The 16899-nt window shown below is 42.4% G+C and overlaps 1 protein-coding gene across 1 annotated transcript; it reads left to right on the forward strand.

The window, feature by feature from the left end:
- Positions 1 to 4933: 4933 nt before the first annotated feature.
- LOC135335070 (sushi, von Willebrand factor type A, EGF and pentraxin domain-containing protein 1-like) lies at positions 4934 to 13440 on the forward strand. The gene is made up of 21 exons (XM_064530474.1): positions 4934 to 5060; positions 5107 to 5478; positions 5530 to 5709; positions 5764 to 5952; positions 6012 to 6179; positions 7024 to 7233; positions 7319 to 7435; positions 7891 to 8019; positions 8070 to 8249; positions 8299 to 8508; positions 8665 to 8781; positions 8849 to 8974; positions 9025 to 9204; positions 9254 to 9463; positions 9618 to 9734; positions 9802 to 9927; positions 10030 to 10230; positions 10679 to 10885; positions 11008 to 11081; positions 11133 to 11584; positions 13015 to 13440. Exons 1-21 carry the CDS (start codon positions 4964 to 4966, stop codon positions 13343 to 13345), a joined length of 3993 nt encoding a protein of 1330 aa, XP_064386544.1. The 5' UTR covers positions 4934 to 4963; the 3' UTR covers positions 13346 to 13440.
- Positions 13441 to 16899: the final 3459 nt, after the last annotated feature.

The raw sequence follows: 16899 nt of genomic DNA on the forward strand, positions 1-16899 counted from the left end.
AGCTGTACAGTATTGTATGTGTATTCATTTTCTGTGTACGTGGGTGGATGTACACTCATGCAGTTTTGATGTGTGGAAATTTCAATTCAAATTCCTGTTGTCATCATTTATAATAAAGTCAACAAAACCAATGAATGCATGTGCATGCATGCATGAAGATAACATGAAGAAGTTAGGTGATTGTGTATATCTTGGTTGGTATTTGACTGGAGCTGCTCAGCTCCTACTAGTGTGTGGACAAAGTTCACCTGCAGCTGGTATGTTTACTTTCATGACCTCTGCCAGCTCTAGCATGCATAGTGTAATAAATGTTAATTGGATGCATGCAGAAGTGTACTTATCTCATGGATCAAACAACATCACCACTAACAACACTGAGATCCCCATCACTGATATTGGAGAGGATGCTGTGGGTGGTCTGCCCTCTCTCATCTGTCAGACTGACCTCACCGCCTGCTGTAGAAGTCACGCTGAGAACAATGGTAATGGAGGACTGGGACAGTGGGGACGTATCCTGATGGGAGTGTGATACTGAACAATGCTGGGTCAATGGCTGCTGGACATCAGTTCTACATTGTGAGGAATGCTCCACAACTCATCAGACTGGCTCGTAGACAGTCTAACAATCCCCTGAGTCCAACCGGGTCCTACTGCTGTACCATACCAACTACTGGAGGAGAAATGACCCTCTGTGCCAATATTAACCTGGGTGAGTGAGCTAGTACAGCTATAGTACATGCAGTGCATGCATGATGGATACATGTGCATATGCGACAATATGTATAATATACAGTAATAATTATTTTTCTGGTGAAAAACAAAATTACCTTTTGCCATCTAACTATTGCGTTCTGCCAAGGATTGTATATATTTACCAGTATACAAATTTAGGTTTTGCTATTTTATTGTTGCGAATTGATCACCTTTCGCGTATGGTATAATATATAGTGATAAATGCATGCATACAGTTGTGGACTGTGGCCCGCCTCCCACTATTTTCAATGGATCTCCTGGGACACGAACCAGCACAACATTTGGAGGGACAGTGTCTTACACATGCAACGATAGATACCGTATGTCAGGATCAGCCACTGTAACTTGTGAGGCTAGTGGGAGTTGGAGCACAAAACCAACTTGCTCAGGTCTGTGAAACATAATTGTGGTGCCGTATAGTGGGAAATTTTCGCGGGTGAACGTTTTTGCCATATGACTCAAGAGCCCTCAGAATAAATTTTCGCAGTTTTCGTTTCAATGCCAAAAAATCATCAATCCCCCATATACAAACATTGCACAGAGACACTATTTTGAAAACTTCCTTTTGGGATTGTGTGAAAGTAATTTGCTATCTTGAAAGTATTGAGTTTAAACTTCCTTTTTAGACTATGTGGAAGTAAAAACTTTAGATTCACCTTTTTAAAGCCAACACCCATGCATCAATAAAAATATTCGTGTGTGGGCCTAGTTTTGTGTTAGTTTTGTGTTAGCTAATTGTGTTAGCTAATGGTAGGGTCGTTTTTAGCTGCGATGGAGTGTGGGGATCGGATCCAACGTGTGAAGGTTGGAGGCAATACGTTTACAGTCATGCACTCTGTGTTGAGCAATATTAATATTTCAAGTGTATTAATCTCTTACAGCCATTGAGTGTCCTCCTCTCTACCGGCCATTATCAATGGTACTATGATCTCCTACTCTCCTGATATCACCCCTGACTATGACCTGGGAACTAATGCAACCTACACTTGTGATGCTGGGTTCTATCTTGAGGGTAATGAGGTACGAGTGTGTATGGGTGATGATGGAATGGACACCATTGGAGTGTGGAGTGGTCAGGAGCCAAGCTGTGTCCGTAAGTTTAGCAATTGTAGTGTGTGTTTTGCTACAGAACATTTGCCACTATGTTAGTTTACTGTAATGGCATACGTATAGTACTGTGCACCTAGATCTCTGATTGTTTATTGGCAAGACCTATATTCATGAACTGTATCATTTCCCCAGTCACCCCTCCTCCTGTACGTCCAATGTTGTTCCAACTCAGACTCACCAACATCAACAACTGTCCTGACTGGGTGGTGAGTGCCAAGAATGTCCTAAAGCTAAAGCAAACTAACAATTACTTCTCTCTCTACAGGACCAGGATGGGAGGTTAGAAACTGTAACGAATGCGTTTGCTGCCGAGGTAGAGAGTCACTGTGGGTGTGGTTTCTCAAGCATGGTCATGACTGCTCCCCACTTCCGCTGCTTCCCTGGGTCGGACAGAACTGTCACATTCCGAGCCACTCTAACCGATTCCAAGCTCCTCACTCCCATACAAGACTGGATACAAACCAATGGATTCATTCCCATTCAGAATATACTGATTAAGGTGGACAGTCTTGTCAGGTGCAGATATCGAGCCTTGCAGATACAGAGTGCACCACCAACCAGCCTGTAGCTGCAGCGATCATTGACCTAGCCACTGTGGTTGGTGGAGTGGTGGGAGGAGCGGTGGGGTTGATCCTTCTGGTGGGCGTTGTTGTCATAGTGATTGCTGTACTGTTGTTGAAGAGTAGGAGACAGAAGATTATCGTCCACAGAACAACAAAGTGGGTGAATCAATAATTTTACTAGAGCATTGAAGTGCAAACCCTCGGCGGTAATTTGTGATTTGATGTAGTCTACAGCCTCGAATCAAAGCCGTGTGTACATACATGTACATAGGCCGCATGCAGCTTACTCGCTTTTATGAAAACGAAACATCAAAACATAGCTAGCCAACTTTACCTTGTAAAAACAGTGCTATCTGAGTATACACACAACGACAGACAGACTGACTGACCGACTATATACTATAAAACCCGTGGCGCCGCGGCGCACCTCGGGTTAATTTTGTATCTCTGAATTTGTACAAATTAACTATATCTACATTTCCCCTCCCCAGACATGACCTACCACCAGTGTCGCTAAAGGGTGTGGTCAGTACTGGTGAGATACAATCATATGAGATAATGGAAATGGGTCACGAATACGAGGAAGTGTCCAAGTTCCAACGAGCCGTTGGTGGAACACTACCCTTACATACAACTGGCTCCGAAAGCAAGTATGTTATAAAACTGAGCCATCACCACCCACTCCACCCACTCCACCCACACCACAACCCTCACAAGCGACTAAGCTTACTGGAAATGATACTGAGTTTACAGAGTGTGTTGCTTACAGCAGTGCACGACCACCCACAGTCGCCCCCCACATCCCACCAGCTTATGAACTAATACCCAACCCCCTGTATGCTACTGTTGACTATTTGCATATTGTATAATCTTGTCTAATGTATTGCTTGCATGCATTTCATTTAATTTTGCATGGCATTGTCATCAATTTTACGCATCCTTGCTATTTGGACTCCACCCTGGATTATCATGCCATGTCGTTGAATGTGGTTGTTATTAAAACTCATAGCAGCCTGACCTCTATTCCAGGCCATATATTTCATCTAGCATTTGAAAAGCCGTTCTGGTGACAAATTAAAAAGTAAATGTGTGACCTGGTGGCAGAGGAAGATATCAGTATATCAATTAAATCTGCTTCCAGAGGACTTGCATTTCGATCATCTACTCTTTCTTTGTTACCTCCAATCACAGGGAAGTTTACAAGGGGGGAGGTACTTAAAGAAAGATTAGATGATAGGAATGCAATTAAAATGTCCTCTGAAAGCAGATTTTAACTTTGACCTTGTGACTATCCAACTCGCGAGTATGAATCTAGCCGATAGGATCATTGAGATGTAATAATATGAAACTGTGTCCCTCCTAGGGATCTTTGCATGGAGTGTGTATTGTAGGTATACTGAGTATTCCCTGTCAGCTCAACTTCCACCCCATTTAATACTACCACTGAATACATGTACTATTTCTTAGGGCAGGTGCCCACATTGGTTTACTATTCCAACCACTGTAGACATACAGCTGTTTACTTGTAGGGATGTGTGTGTGTGTGTGTGTGTGTGTGTGCTTGCTTTCAGTGTTTATTGTGAGCATTGCCTGTTGTGTTGTCCTAAGACAATGTTTGTCCACCTTTCGGCTGTGATAGTTTAGGAACTCTAGCAAATGGTGCATGTTGCCTTTGTTTCATTTAATAGTCAATCTGTTCACTGTGTGTGAAGTACCTTACTAGTTAGTGATGACATAGAGTGATGTTGCAATGATTTTGTATTAACCCACCCGAGCCAGTGCAATTTTGTATTAACCCAACCCAACCCACTCTCAGGAAAGATGGTTCTCAAGACATGTCGCTCACAACGGGACCTTCCTGATTCGACCCAGCGTTGGCCTTAATTGTCACTGACACACTATATAAACTATAGCTGTAGTGTCTGTCATTGAGGCTATAGCTCATTACAAGTACATCTGTACTTGTCAATAGTCTAAATTGGTACTGTACAATGCTGTAATGTTTTTAAACCTACCATTTGATACCAATAGCTTATTGTGTTCTTGCATTGAAATGCATCACATTGTAATTATAGACTCTATGTGGGTGACTATATTTACATCAGTCATGGTATTCCCCATACAGAGATGGAGGCAGGTTCAAGAGGATCCCCGTGTACAGAGACCCTGCTGGAGGGTACGGATTAGCATCGCCATTCGAATTTGAAAGTACTATGCCACCAACACGATGGAGAAAACCCTGATTCATGAACTAGAGACAATGCTTAGATACCCTGCATTCCATGTGGACAGGGGCCGTTAGTAACTGAACTAGCAGCTGTACAGTATTAATTGTATGCATGTACTCTTTCTGTGTATAATATTATGTGGTGCATATGGGACTTATTGTGGCATGCACTTTTGATATGAATTTACTTCCTGTTGTCATCACCAATTCATTTGGAGGCATGTTTAATCAAAGATATAGGAAGGGAAGTACGTTAGTGATAACATGAGTGATTATTCTGAAGTCTTCCCTCCTATATCTCTGGTTTAATATGCATGAAGATAGCATGAAGAAGTTACAAGGTGAATGTGTCTCTTGGCTGTTCCTTTTGACTGGAGCTGCTCAGCTCCTACTAGTGTGTGGAGAGGGTATGTTTAACTTACCTGCTAAATGACTGTGTACATATGCATACAGGAGTGTACTTATCTCTGGGATCAACCAGCATCACCACTAACAACACTGAGATCCTCATCACTGGCATTGGAGATGATGTTGGGATTGGTCGTCCCTCTCTCATCTGTCACACTGACCTAGTGGCTTGTTGTAGACCCAGTGAGACAATGGCAAGAGGAATTGGACTTTGGCACTATCCAAATGGGGCTCGTGTTCCTGGTGCATCAGGATCTAACTCAGCATCTCAACCATTTGTGACATTGAGAAATGTTCAATCCATTGAACTGGCTCGTAGAGAATATTTTACCCCCCCTCCCCTGAGTCCAACTGGTTCCTACTGTTGTATTATACTAACTAATGAAAGAGTTACGGTTACCTTCTGTGCTAACCTGGGTGAGTGGTTGGGCAAATTCACACTCAATTCCATCCACAATCCCCTTCCAGTTGTGTGCCCGTCTCTCCCTGCCCTGAACAATGGAATAGTCTCATACAACGACTCAACACTGGGTCTGTATACTGTGGCCACCTACACATGTGACACTGGTTACACTCTCATCGGAGGCACCACTAGGACTTGTGAGAGTGATGGAATGTGGTGGAGTGGATCAGCTCCGGTGTGTCAGGGTAAGTGGAATGGAATGTGGACATTCTTTATTGAGTGTACCCTCTTCTCTACAGGTATTTGCTTTGACTTACCCCCACTGACCAATGGGATGATCTCCTACAATGATGCTGCATCCACTAACATCAGACCAGTGGGCACTGTGGCCATCTTCAGCTGTGACATTGGATACACTCTCAATGAAGACGCTACTAAGACTTGTGGGAATGATGGAATGTGGAGTGGGTCAGATCCAGTGTGTCAGCGTAAGTGGAATGGAATGTGGACATTCTTTTGTTGAGTGTACCTGCATGCTTCTCTACAGGTATCTGCTTTGACTTACCCTCACTGACCAATGGGATGATCTCCTACAATGGTGGATCCCCTAACGTGGCCACCTACACCTGTAACCTTGGCTACACTCTCAATGGAGGCAGCACCAGGGTCTGTGGGAGTGATGGGATGTGGAGTGGGTCACCTCCAGTGTGTCAGCGTAAGTGGAATGGATTTTGTAATATGTATTGATTCCCAAATAGAACTACTGATTTGTACTGACCTCACTATCACAAATGGAGACGTTACCTATGGTGGTGATGGATCCCCTGACAACAGACCGGTGAACACTGTAGCTTTCTACAGCTGCAATCCTGGCTACACTCTGCAAGAGTGAGAAGAGAGCTATATAGCTGCACAAGGCTGATCCAGCAGCCATTAAATTTAGACTTTGTACTTTTGACATCCTTTTTAGCAACAATCATGGTCGATCATTTCCCACTCATTGAGTTTCCCTGCGATACTAATATAGCCTCTGCAAAAAAATAATATCATAATCATGTGTGTATATAGTACGGTGGCCCTGAGCGCTACTAGTAGTTGGTTATAATTATACTGCACTTCCCTTTTTGTAATTATAACAGGTATAGCAATCATAGTGTTAAGCTATTACGACTCATAACCAATAGGAGATATAATACAAGAGAGATAAATGAGGATTTAAATGCTGACTCAGTTATATCTAAAAAAGTGTATTTATGTGATTTATTGATGACTATTAGACGACCTTATGCTAGCCCTGAAGATATTGTGGATAATTGAACTACACTGACCTTATGCCTTCTAATTTAAGGCATAATGAAAGCAACAATAATAATATACCCTAAAACAAATTTGTAACCACATTTTTGTTATTACGATAATCTTAGCGTGTATTTTTTACTTGTTAGTTTCCAGCCAATACCTCAACCCGCCTGCCAATAGTGCTATCATCTACACACCCACTTACAGTTTCCCATACATGTATCGTTACACCTGTTCCACATGCATTCCCTTCCTCACAGCAATCACCTGCTCTGCTGTCCCTACCATTGAGAATGGAACGGTTATCTATTCCAGTGACACTACTCCACCTTATGACTATGGAACAATAGCTACGTATGAGTGTGACACTGGGTATGAGATAACAAGTGGAGACAGTGAAAGGACCTGCACTGGTGATGTTGGTGATGGTCCAATGGTAGAGTGGAATGAAACTGCGGCACTTTGTTCAGGTACTAAATGTAGTGCCTAGACGTCTATACTGCAAGCTACATGCAATTGAGATATTATACACTACACACACATACGCATGTGTAGACATTGATGAATGCTCTGGTACTGCTCATAGCTGTGATCAGATCTGCACCAACACTCCTGGATCATACACTTGTGTCTGCAACTCTGGATACCAACTTGCTGCTGATGGAAGAGGATGTTAGTTGACTATATATCAATATTATGCTAGGGTTAGGGTTCACCAACACTGTAGTGCTAGAAATTTATGTGCAATGATATTTATGCCTGCGAGCAACTACCGTATAGAGAATTTTTGTGGGGCAAAATATTCATGGTTTTTCGTGGTTGAAGGTCTGACCACAAATATTTTACCCATGATGGAAGTGACCTTGCCTACAGTGCAAGCTCCAACCGCGACCCACGAAATGTCTCAATATTGCTGAACCACGAATATTTTGTCCCCCGAAAATTACCCGCTATACGGTATATTGTCACATTTTTTTGTATTACTAAATAATCAGCATTTAGTTGCTGCATGTACAATCAAAATTTCGGAAAATCAAAATTGTACAAAACACAATGTTATGCTGGGGCCTATATTTCTTGCACTACAACATTAGCACTATTTCTGCGTACTATTTCTGCCTACACAGGTGATGATATTAATGAGTGTAGTACTGGACCCAACAACTGCCAGCAAGTGTGTGTCAATACTGAGGGATCATTCACCTGTGGATGTGAGGCAGGATATTTGCTAGACAGTGACAGATCATCATGTTCTGGTATAAACTTATAAATTTCATTTCTCCAAACCTAACGTATCGTTTACTAGCTCTCTGTGATGACATCACCCTCACCAATGGAATGGTGATCTATGACCCAACCTCTTCTCCAAGACTGGAAGGAACTGTGGCCACTCACAACTGTAATAGTGGTTATGTTCTCTTTGGTGAACGTGAGAGAATGTGTCAGTCGGACAGAACATGGAGTGGAGAAATTGTTACATGCAATGGTAAACTGGTGGGTAAGATCTGTAATGTTTTTACTTTGTTTATTTATAGCCATCATCTGTCCACCTCTTGCCTACTCTCCCTATGGCCCAATATCCTACTCTCCAAACACTTCCCCATACTTATTTGGAACACAAGCAACATACACTGTTCCATGCCCTCCTGGAGAGGAGAGGAGAGGAGGAGATGATTTGAGGATTTGTTTTGGTAATGGACATAGTATTGTGGGGATGTGGACAGGAACTGCTCCCATCTGTGCAGGTTGGCAATGTACCATGAGTGTATTCATGTAGTTATCAACGATATACTGCTTTTCATTGTCCACTTAGTGGTATATCCATATGTCACACGTTCTTTAAGTAGCAGAGTGTTTTTTTCCAGGTAATTGAGATCTTATACAACTACACACATGTATAGACATTGATGAATGCTCTGGCAATACTCATAGCTGTAATCATATCTGTACCAACACTCCTGGATCATACACCTGTGACTGCAACTCAGGATATCTACTTGCTGCTGATGGAAGAGGGTGTAAGTTTATTCAGGTTTCTCCAATTTTGATTTTGGGTAATTATTAGCACTATGTCTGCCTATACAGGTGATGATATTGATGAGTGTGCTGGACCCAACATCTGCCAACAAGTGTGTAACAACACTGAGGGATCGTTCACCTGTGGATGTGAGGCAGGATATTTGCTAGACAGTGACAGATCATCATGTTCTGGTATAAACTTATAAATTTCATTTCTCCAAACCTAACGTATCGTTTACTAGCTCTCTGTGATGACATCACCCTCACCAATGGAATGGTGATCTATGACCCAACCTCTTCTCCAAGACTGGAAGGAACTGTGGCCACTCACAACTGTAATAGTGGTTATGTTCTCTTTGGTGAACGTGAGAGAATGTGTCAGTCGGACAGAACATGGAGTGGAGAAATTGTTACATGCAATGGTAAACTGGTGGGTAAGATCTGTAATGTTTTTACTTTGTTTATTTATAGCCATCATCTGTCCACCTCTTGCCTACTCTCCCTATGGCCCAATATCCTACTCTCCAAACACTTCCCCATACTTATTTGGAACACAAGCAACATACACTGTTCCATGCCCTCCTGGAGAGGAGAGGAGAGGAGGAGATGATTTGAGGATTTGTTTTGGTAATGGACATAGTACTGTGGGGATGTGGACAGGAACTGCTCCCATCTGTGCAGGTTGGCAATGTACCATGAGTGTATTCATGTAGTTATCAACGATATACTGCTTTTCATTGTCCACTTAGTGGCATATCCATGTCACACGTTCTTTAAGTAGCAGAGTGTTTTTCTCCAGGTAATTGAGATCTTATACAACTACACACATGTATAGACATTGATGAATGCTCTGGCAATACTCATAGCTGTAATCATATCTGTACCAACACTCCTGGATCATACACCTGTGACTGCAACTCAGGATATCTACTTGCTGCTGATGGAAGAGGGTGTAAGTTTATTCAGGTTTCTCCAATTTTGATTTTGGGTAATTATTAGCACTATGTCTGCCTATACAGGTGATGATATTGATGAGTGTGCTGGACCCAACATCTGCCAACAAGTGTGTAACAACACTGAGGGATCGTTCACCTGTGGATGTGAGGCAGGATATGTGCTGGACAGTGACAGAGCATCATGTTCTGGTATAATTATTAATATACCGTAATACTATAGCTGGTTATTTTCAATCAGTTTTTCTACAGTATCTTCAGTACTAACTGATTGTACATATAATTATACTACAGCCACTGTAACTGCAATGGCCTGTACTGATCTGATGGTTCTAGCCAATGGAAATATCACTTACGATATAAAGAGCATTGAAAACAGACCAGTGGACACTGTGGCCACATTCACCTGTAACACTGGATACACTCTCACTGGAGGCAGCACCAGGACTTGTGGGAGTGGAGGGATATGGAGTGGATCGGATCCAGCATGTGAAGGTTGGTGGCAGTACATTTACAAGCGTGTCACTGCCCAGTGGCGGATCCAGGGGGAGACCCCAGGGTGCCACGGATCTCCTCTTTCAGTCTAGCTATTATGGCTTTAGTACAGCTACCAGCTAGCTATTTAGTGTAATTTGATTCAATGATTGCACCTGTTGTATCAACTGCAAAAAGAGTATTTAAAGTCAATGTTAGCCTAGGCTAGCTAGTTGACTGTTCGTAGCAGCTAGCTATAGCTCTACGCAATTAAGCCTATCATGACTTCCCCTGCTAAGAATGGGATTTTCCCTAGTCTTACTGCATACCGTGTGACTGAAAGTGGGCGTGACCTCAAAAAATGTTGCGCTGGGGGCTTGTTAGTTTGAAACCTTCCTTTCCTTTTTCCTGCATTCGCCACTGCTGTGTTGAGCAAACAAATTAACAAGTTGTTTTCTCATATATACAGCCATTGAGTGTCCTCCTCTACCGACCATTACCAATGGCACAATCTCCTACTCTCCTGATGTCACCCCTGACCATGACCTGGGAACTAAGGCAACCTACACTTGTGAGGCTGGGTTCTATCTTGAGGGTAATGAGGTACGAGTGTGTATGGATGATGATGGAATGGACACTATTGGAGTGTGGAGTGGTCAGGAGCCAAGCTGTATCTGTAAGCTATATCATGCAAGGGAATATTTTCCACTATATTAGCTATAAGTATACATTACTGGTCCTATATATCTCCGCGTGACCATGCGTAATATTGATTGAAGGCTGGTTCTTGTTCCCCAGTCGTCCCCCCTCCTGTACGCTCAGTGTTGTTCCAACTCAGGCTCACCAACATCAACAACTGTCCTGACTGGGTGGTGAGTGCTAAGAATTTCCTAAAGCAAACAGTACTATTTCTCTCTCTACAGGACCAGGATGGGAGGATAGAAGCTGTGATGAGCACATTTGCTGCCGAGGTGGAGAGTTACTGTGGGTGTGGTTTCTCAAGCATGGTCATGACTGCCCCTCTCTTCCGCTGCTTCCCTGGGTCGGACAGAGCTGTCACATTCCGAGCCACTCTAACCGATTCCAGGCTCCTCACTCCCATACAGGACTGGATTCAAACCAATGGATTCATTCCCATTCATAATGTACTGATTGAAGTGGACAAGTCTTGTCTGGTGCAGATAGCAAGCCTTGCAGACACAGAGTGCACCAATCAGCCTACAGCTGCAGGGAGCAGTGACATAGCCGCTGTGGTCGGTGGAGTGGTGGGAGTGGTCATTGTGGTTGTGGTGGGCGTTGTCATCATAGTGATTGCTGTATTGTTGTTCAAAAGCAGGAGAGAGAATTCAAAGCTGACCGTCCACAGTAGAACAAAGTGAGTCAATAAATTTAAATTTTTTGTTACTCTACTGTAAAAAGATTCTGAATTCTACATACAATCAAAACTAAAAAAACATTTGCAATGTGAACGTTGCTAGGATTGCCAGGAAAAGAAAAGCGCGAAAAAGCGAAGAAACAAGAAATTCGGCGAGTGCATAACTCCAATCCGTTACAGACCAATAACTGTGTGTTTATCCAATCTATATTTCGATTTTAAAATTCCTTATCAACAGTAGGCAACTCGACTGTACATGTTCATGACGTTGTAACGGATTGGAGTTATGCACTCGCCGAATTTCTTGTTTCTTCGCTTTTTCGCGCTTTTCTTTTCCTGGCAATCCTAGCAACGTTCACATTGCAAATGTTTTTTAGTTTTGATTCCCTTTCTTTTTTCATACAGTAGTACATTAATGATAAGATAAAATTAATGTGACGTTGATTAACTTGTCATCGTCCTGTAATCTTGTTTAAGATGATATATAAGTGGTTGTTGGTATATTATACTCCTCAATAGCCTCGATCCCAGGCTGCACTTCACTCAGGGAATTGAGGAGTTAGCCTCCTTCACCGGCCTTCTTTTTCAATAATGAAAGTGAAATACCTATGAGGAACATCAAGAAGCAAGAGAAGTTCAAGAAGAGAAGACAGGACTGGAAGAAACAGTATTCAGTATTTTATTCAGTCATTTATCTATGATAAAAATAATGGCAGCCATGTTTATACTGTAGATGTACTTCTAAGTGCAAAAGCATGAAGGCCTACGGTAGATCCAGTCAGTGCATGCATCTAGGATAAATAGCATACCTGAAGTGAGTGAATGGAGAGCTGAGCTGAAGAAAGGATCTAGGAGGTTTTATGTTTATCGATGTCACAGCCACGCCCACCTCATAAGTTGCCATGTGCGTTGCTGTGGCAGTCATTTAAAGATGGCGGAATTGCATAGGTAAGAGAAGTGGAGCCTGAGAGGTCATCTGCCTCTTGGAAGCGGACGCAATTCTGAGAAAAACGCCCATGGTCCGGATTCTAGTCGACTAGAGGCTGTATCTAGAATCTTCTGAACATGTCTGTACAAGGAGGAAATGCTTTCCAAGAATGTTACTTACTTACTTACTTACTTACTTAGATCTACTTACTTACTTAGTCAGTCAGACGAAACGCAGTGAAATATGAAAATAGTGCAATTTTTCAAATATCAATAGTAATGCATAGAATATTCATAGAGTATAATATCACACATTTAGACAGATAAAAGGCTAACTAAGCTATCTGTCAACTCAGTTTCTTGCTGTGGCCCTTCCCTGCAGAAATACAGCAGTCTAAACACGAGTCAAAATTTATGCAATAATTGAAAACACACACAACTGCACTGTCAATCCTATGTACAACCTACTGGTTGTACTAATAATCTTACATTCCTCCCCCCAGGCATGACCTACCACCACCAGTATCGCTAAAGGGTGTGGTCAGTACTGGTGAGACACAACCATACGAGATGATTGAAATGGGTCATGAATACGAGGAAGTGTCCAAGTTCCAACAAGCCGTCGGTGGAGAGTATGACATCATTGGAGCACCCTCACATACAACTGGCTCCGAGAGCAAGACTCCTGTAAAGACTGAGTCGCTACTGCCCACTCCACCCACACCACAACCCTCACAAGTGACTAAGCCTGATGGAAATGATATTGAGTTTACAGAGTGTGTTGCTTACAACACGACCACCCACAGTCGCCCCCCACAGCCCACAAGCTTGTGAACTATATAAACATGAAACTGCAAACTGATAGAAATTGTGTTGACTGCTCTAGCAATTAATTTAATGATACATTCATTTGCTTGTATTTGCATGCATGGGCCTTTTTTTGGCTATTACAAATTTATGTTCAAAATTCTTTGGTCTGCATTTTCATTTACACGTTCTTGCATGGGTAATGTCATCACCAGTCCTTCGTGAATATGAATATGACGAGGTATCCTCACTGCATAACCATTCCCACCACAGTGTGTATATTAATTGATACATTGGTATTCATGAGAGAAGATAGCTTTGACATTCAGTTGTGTGCTTAGAGGGAGTGGCGTGTGCTTGCTTTCAATATGATATAGAGTGCTTTAGTGTTTATTGTGAGCATTGCTTGTTGTGTTGCCCTGAGACAATGATTTTGCACCTCTTAATACCTAGGGCTGTGATCAGATAGAATTCCAGCAAATGTTGCATGTTGCTTTTGCTCCATGGAGCATCTCACGTATTTCTTGCCCGTTGCTATGTGGTTGCTAAGGTATACAATGGTTTATAACTGTGATACAGAACCTGCTATTACATAGGAATGATTGGGTGTTTTTCACGTGTTTAAATACATACTTAACATGATTGTGTGATAAGGAAAATAAACAAAGAAAATGGTTAAAATAATAAGCAGTATGTGCATACCATAAATTAATGATTAAAAAGGAAGCACGTCTTCAGCAACGAAATCAAGCAGAGAGTCTAGCTCTGCATTAACAGCTACTACTGTTTGTGGTGGTTGTATAGAAAGTTGTACATAATTCACTGGAGCTTGGTACACATGCACATTGCAGTTTTGAAACACATTGTTCGAGATTGCTCCAGAGCTGCTTGCTCCTTGATTGCTCTCAATTTTTTGGTGCTTGTTTTTCTGTGTAGCTGTCTAGGTCTTCTTCAGTGGCAGTTTTAAATCGAGATTCAAGTTGAAGTTTTTGTTTCTTTGTCAAAGGACCTGTCAAAGGACCCTCTTCATCAGAGAACCACCCTTCAGGGGCAACATTAAGTTTAAGGTCCATTGAGTAGCCTACACCTAGTCTAGTAGAACTCATTCTCTACTCTACTTGCTCTTTGTATGGCTAATAGCTACATGTAATAATAAATTCAAAATTGCTGTCAATAGCAACATGCAAGAAAACAGTTATTGACCAATCACACGGTTTGTATGGATATACAGTGCATTCAAACCTCGGGCAAAGCCCTCGGGCATCATGCACTGTATATTCCATACAAACCTTGTGATTAGTCTATAAGTTATAGTTATAACACGGGCACAAGGGATGTATGGAATATATTGCACTGAAGCACGAGGGCGTAAGCCCCGAGGGCTGAGTGCAATATATTCCATGCATCCCGAGTGCACGTGTAATAACTAGTTTATATCCCGAGGGCATAGCAACATAACACTGTCTTAGTAACACAATATAAACTGCACAAAAAGATGACAAAGACAGCTCTAGACACAGCTCCATCTCTTCTCTCTCCTCCTAGACGCCAGTATATGCAGCGTATAAGTGGCATGACCGACGAATGGCTTGACACAAAATTGTTGGAGTTCCAACGCTGAAACCACTGCAAAACAGCCCCACCCCACTTCTGGTGCTGCAAAACAGCCCCACCACGCTCGCTACTGCTGGAAAGAAACAGCCCCACCCCATTTACTGCTGCGAAGAAACAGCCCCACCCCACTATACTACTCAGTGTAACTGCTGCTCGAACAGCCCCCTCCACTATCCTCGGCATCACAACCAAGCCAAAGAAGTTCGCCTCTACACTGCTGCAAAACAGCTCAAGCCCCCTGCAAAAAGAGCCGCTTCTAGTGCTATATGGTGAAGCCAGAATTGACCGTGCATCAAAGTGGAGGACTAGGTCTAGGAACACAGAATCTTCACAAAATGAGCCTGGGACGATTTAAAAACCTGCATGCTTGTAAAGAAGAAACTCCAGCAGTGCTGAACATTCCTGCATGGCTGGACTTACTTTGATACTTGTTATTTCTCATGATAAAATATTTAATTTAATTATGCCAGAGGGGCGTTTTGTGGTCAGTGCAATATGACTTTTCAGCAGTGCAATATGACTTTTCAGCAGTGCAATATGCTTCATATTGCACTTGGCAACAACATAGCAACGGGATATAACTATAACATATAGACTACCTGTATACTATATTGTGCAATCATGTATACTACTTTGTTTTGAAGTCATAATTATAACCACCCACCCCACCTCAGGAGATGGTTCTCGAGACATGCTCACTGGCATGGTAAACCTTTCCTGGTTTGACCCAAGGATAATGTGGAGGAGTCCTCAACTATGCCTTGTTACACACACACCATCGACATTGTAAGTTAAAGGGAAGAGCAGTGCATTGCTGTAGTGACTGTGTCTATAGAGAGAGGCCATTAGTTATACATGAAAAATTGATCTGCAAGTATGTAGACTATATTTTGTACTGGTCAATAGAGCTTAAATTGGTATTGTACAGTTCTATGCTTTATACTGCTTTGAAAATTGATGCCAATAGCTTGTTGTATGATATGATACAGAGTCTAAATGATTTTCTTTCTGTGTCTATGTGCTCAAGAGTACTCTTATAATACATGCATGTGGGTGCATGTACATTTTATACTTCCTGTTGTCATTAATTAAAGTGAATAATATGTAGATCTACATGTAGATTCTACACTATAGAATTACCAATGACTGCATGCAAGAAGACAGCATGAAAAAGCTACAAGGTGACTGTGTCTCTTGGCTGGTCCTTTTAACTGGAGCTGCTCAGCTCCTACTAGTGTGTGGAGAGGGTATGTTTAACTTACCTGCTAAATGACTGTGTACATATATGCATACAGGAGTGTACTTGTCTCTGGGATCAACCAGCATCACCACTAACAACACTGAGATCCTCATCACTGGCATTGGAGATGATGTTGGGATTGGTCGTCCCTCTCTCATCTGACCTTGTGGCCTGTTGTACACCCAGTGAGACAATTATGGCAAAAGGTATTGGAAATTGGCGCTATCCAAATGGGACTCATGTTCCTGGTGGATCAGGATCCAACTCAGCATCTCGACCGTTTGTGTCATTGAGAAATGTTCAATCCATTAAACTGGTTCGTAGAGAGAGTGTTAACCCCCCTCCCCTGAGTCCAACTGGTTCCTACTGCTGTACTATACCAACTACTGGAGGAGAGATGATCTTCTGTGCCAACCTGGGTGAGTGGTTCTTTAATCTTGGATTCCATCCACAATCTGATTCTGTTTCCAGTTGTGTGCCCGTCTCTCCCACCTCTGACCAATGGAATAGTCTCATACAGCCACTTAACACTGGGTCTGAATACTGTGGCCATCTACACCTGCGACACTGGCTACACTCTCAATGGAGGCACCACCAGGACTTGTGGGAGTGATGGAGTGTGGAGTGGGTCAAATCCAGTGTGTCAGCGTAAGTGGAATGGAATGTAGACATTTTTATTGAGTGTACCCGCATGCTTCTCTACAGGTATCTGCTCTGACTTACCCTT

Source organism: Halichondria panicea, chromosome 4 (genome assembly GCF_963675165.1).
Source record: "Halichondria panicea chromosome 4, odHalPani1.1, whole genome shotgun sequence".
Lineage (NCBI taxonomy): Eukaryota > Metazoa > Porifera > Demospongiae > Suberitida > Halichondriidae > Halichondria > Halichondria panicea.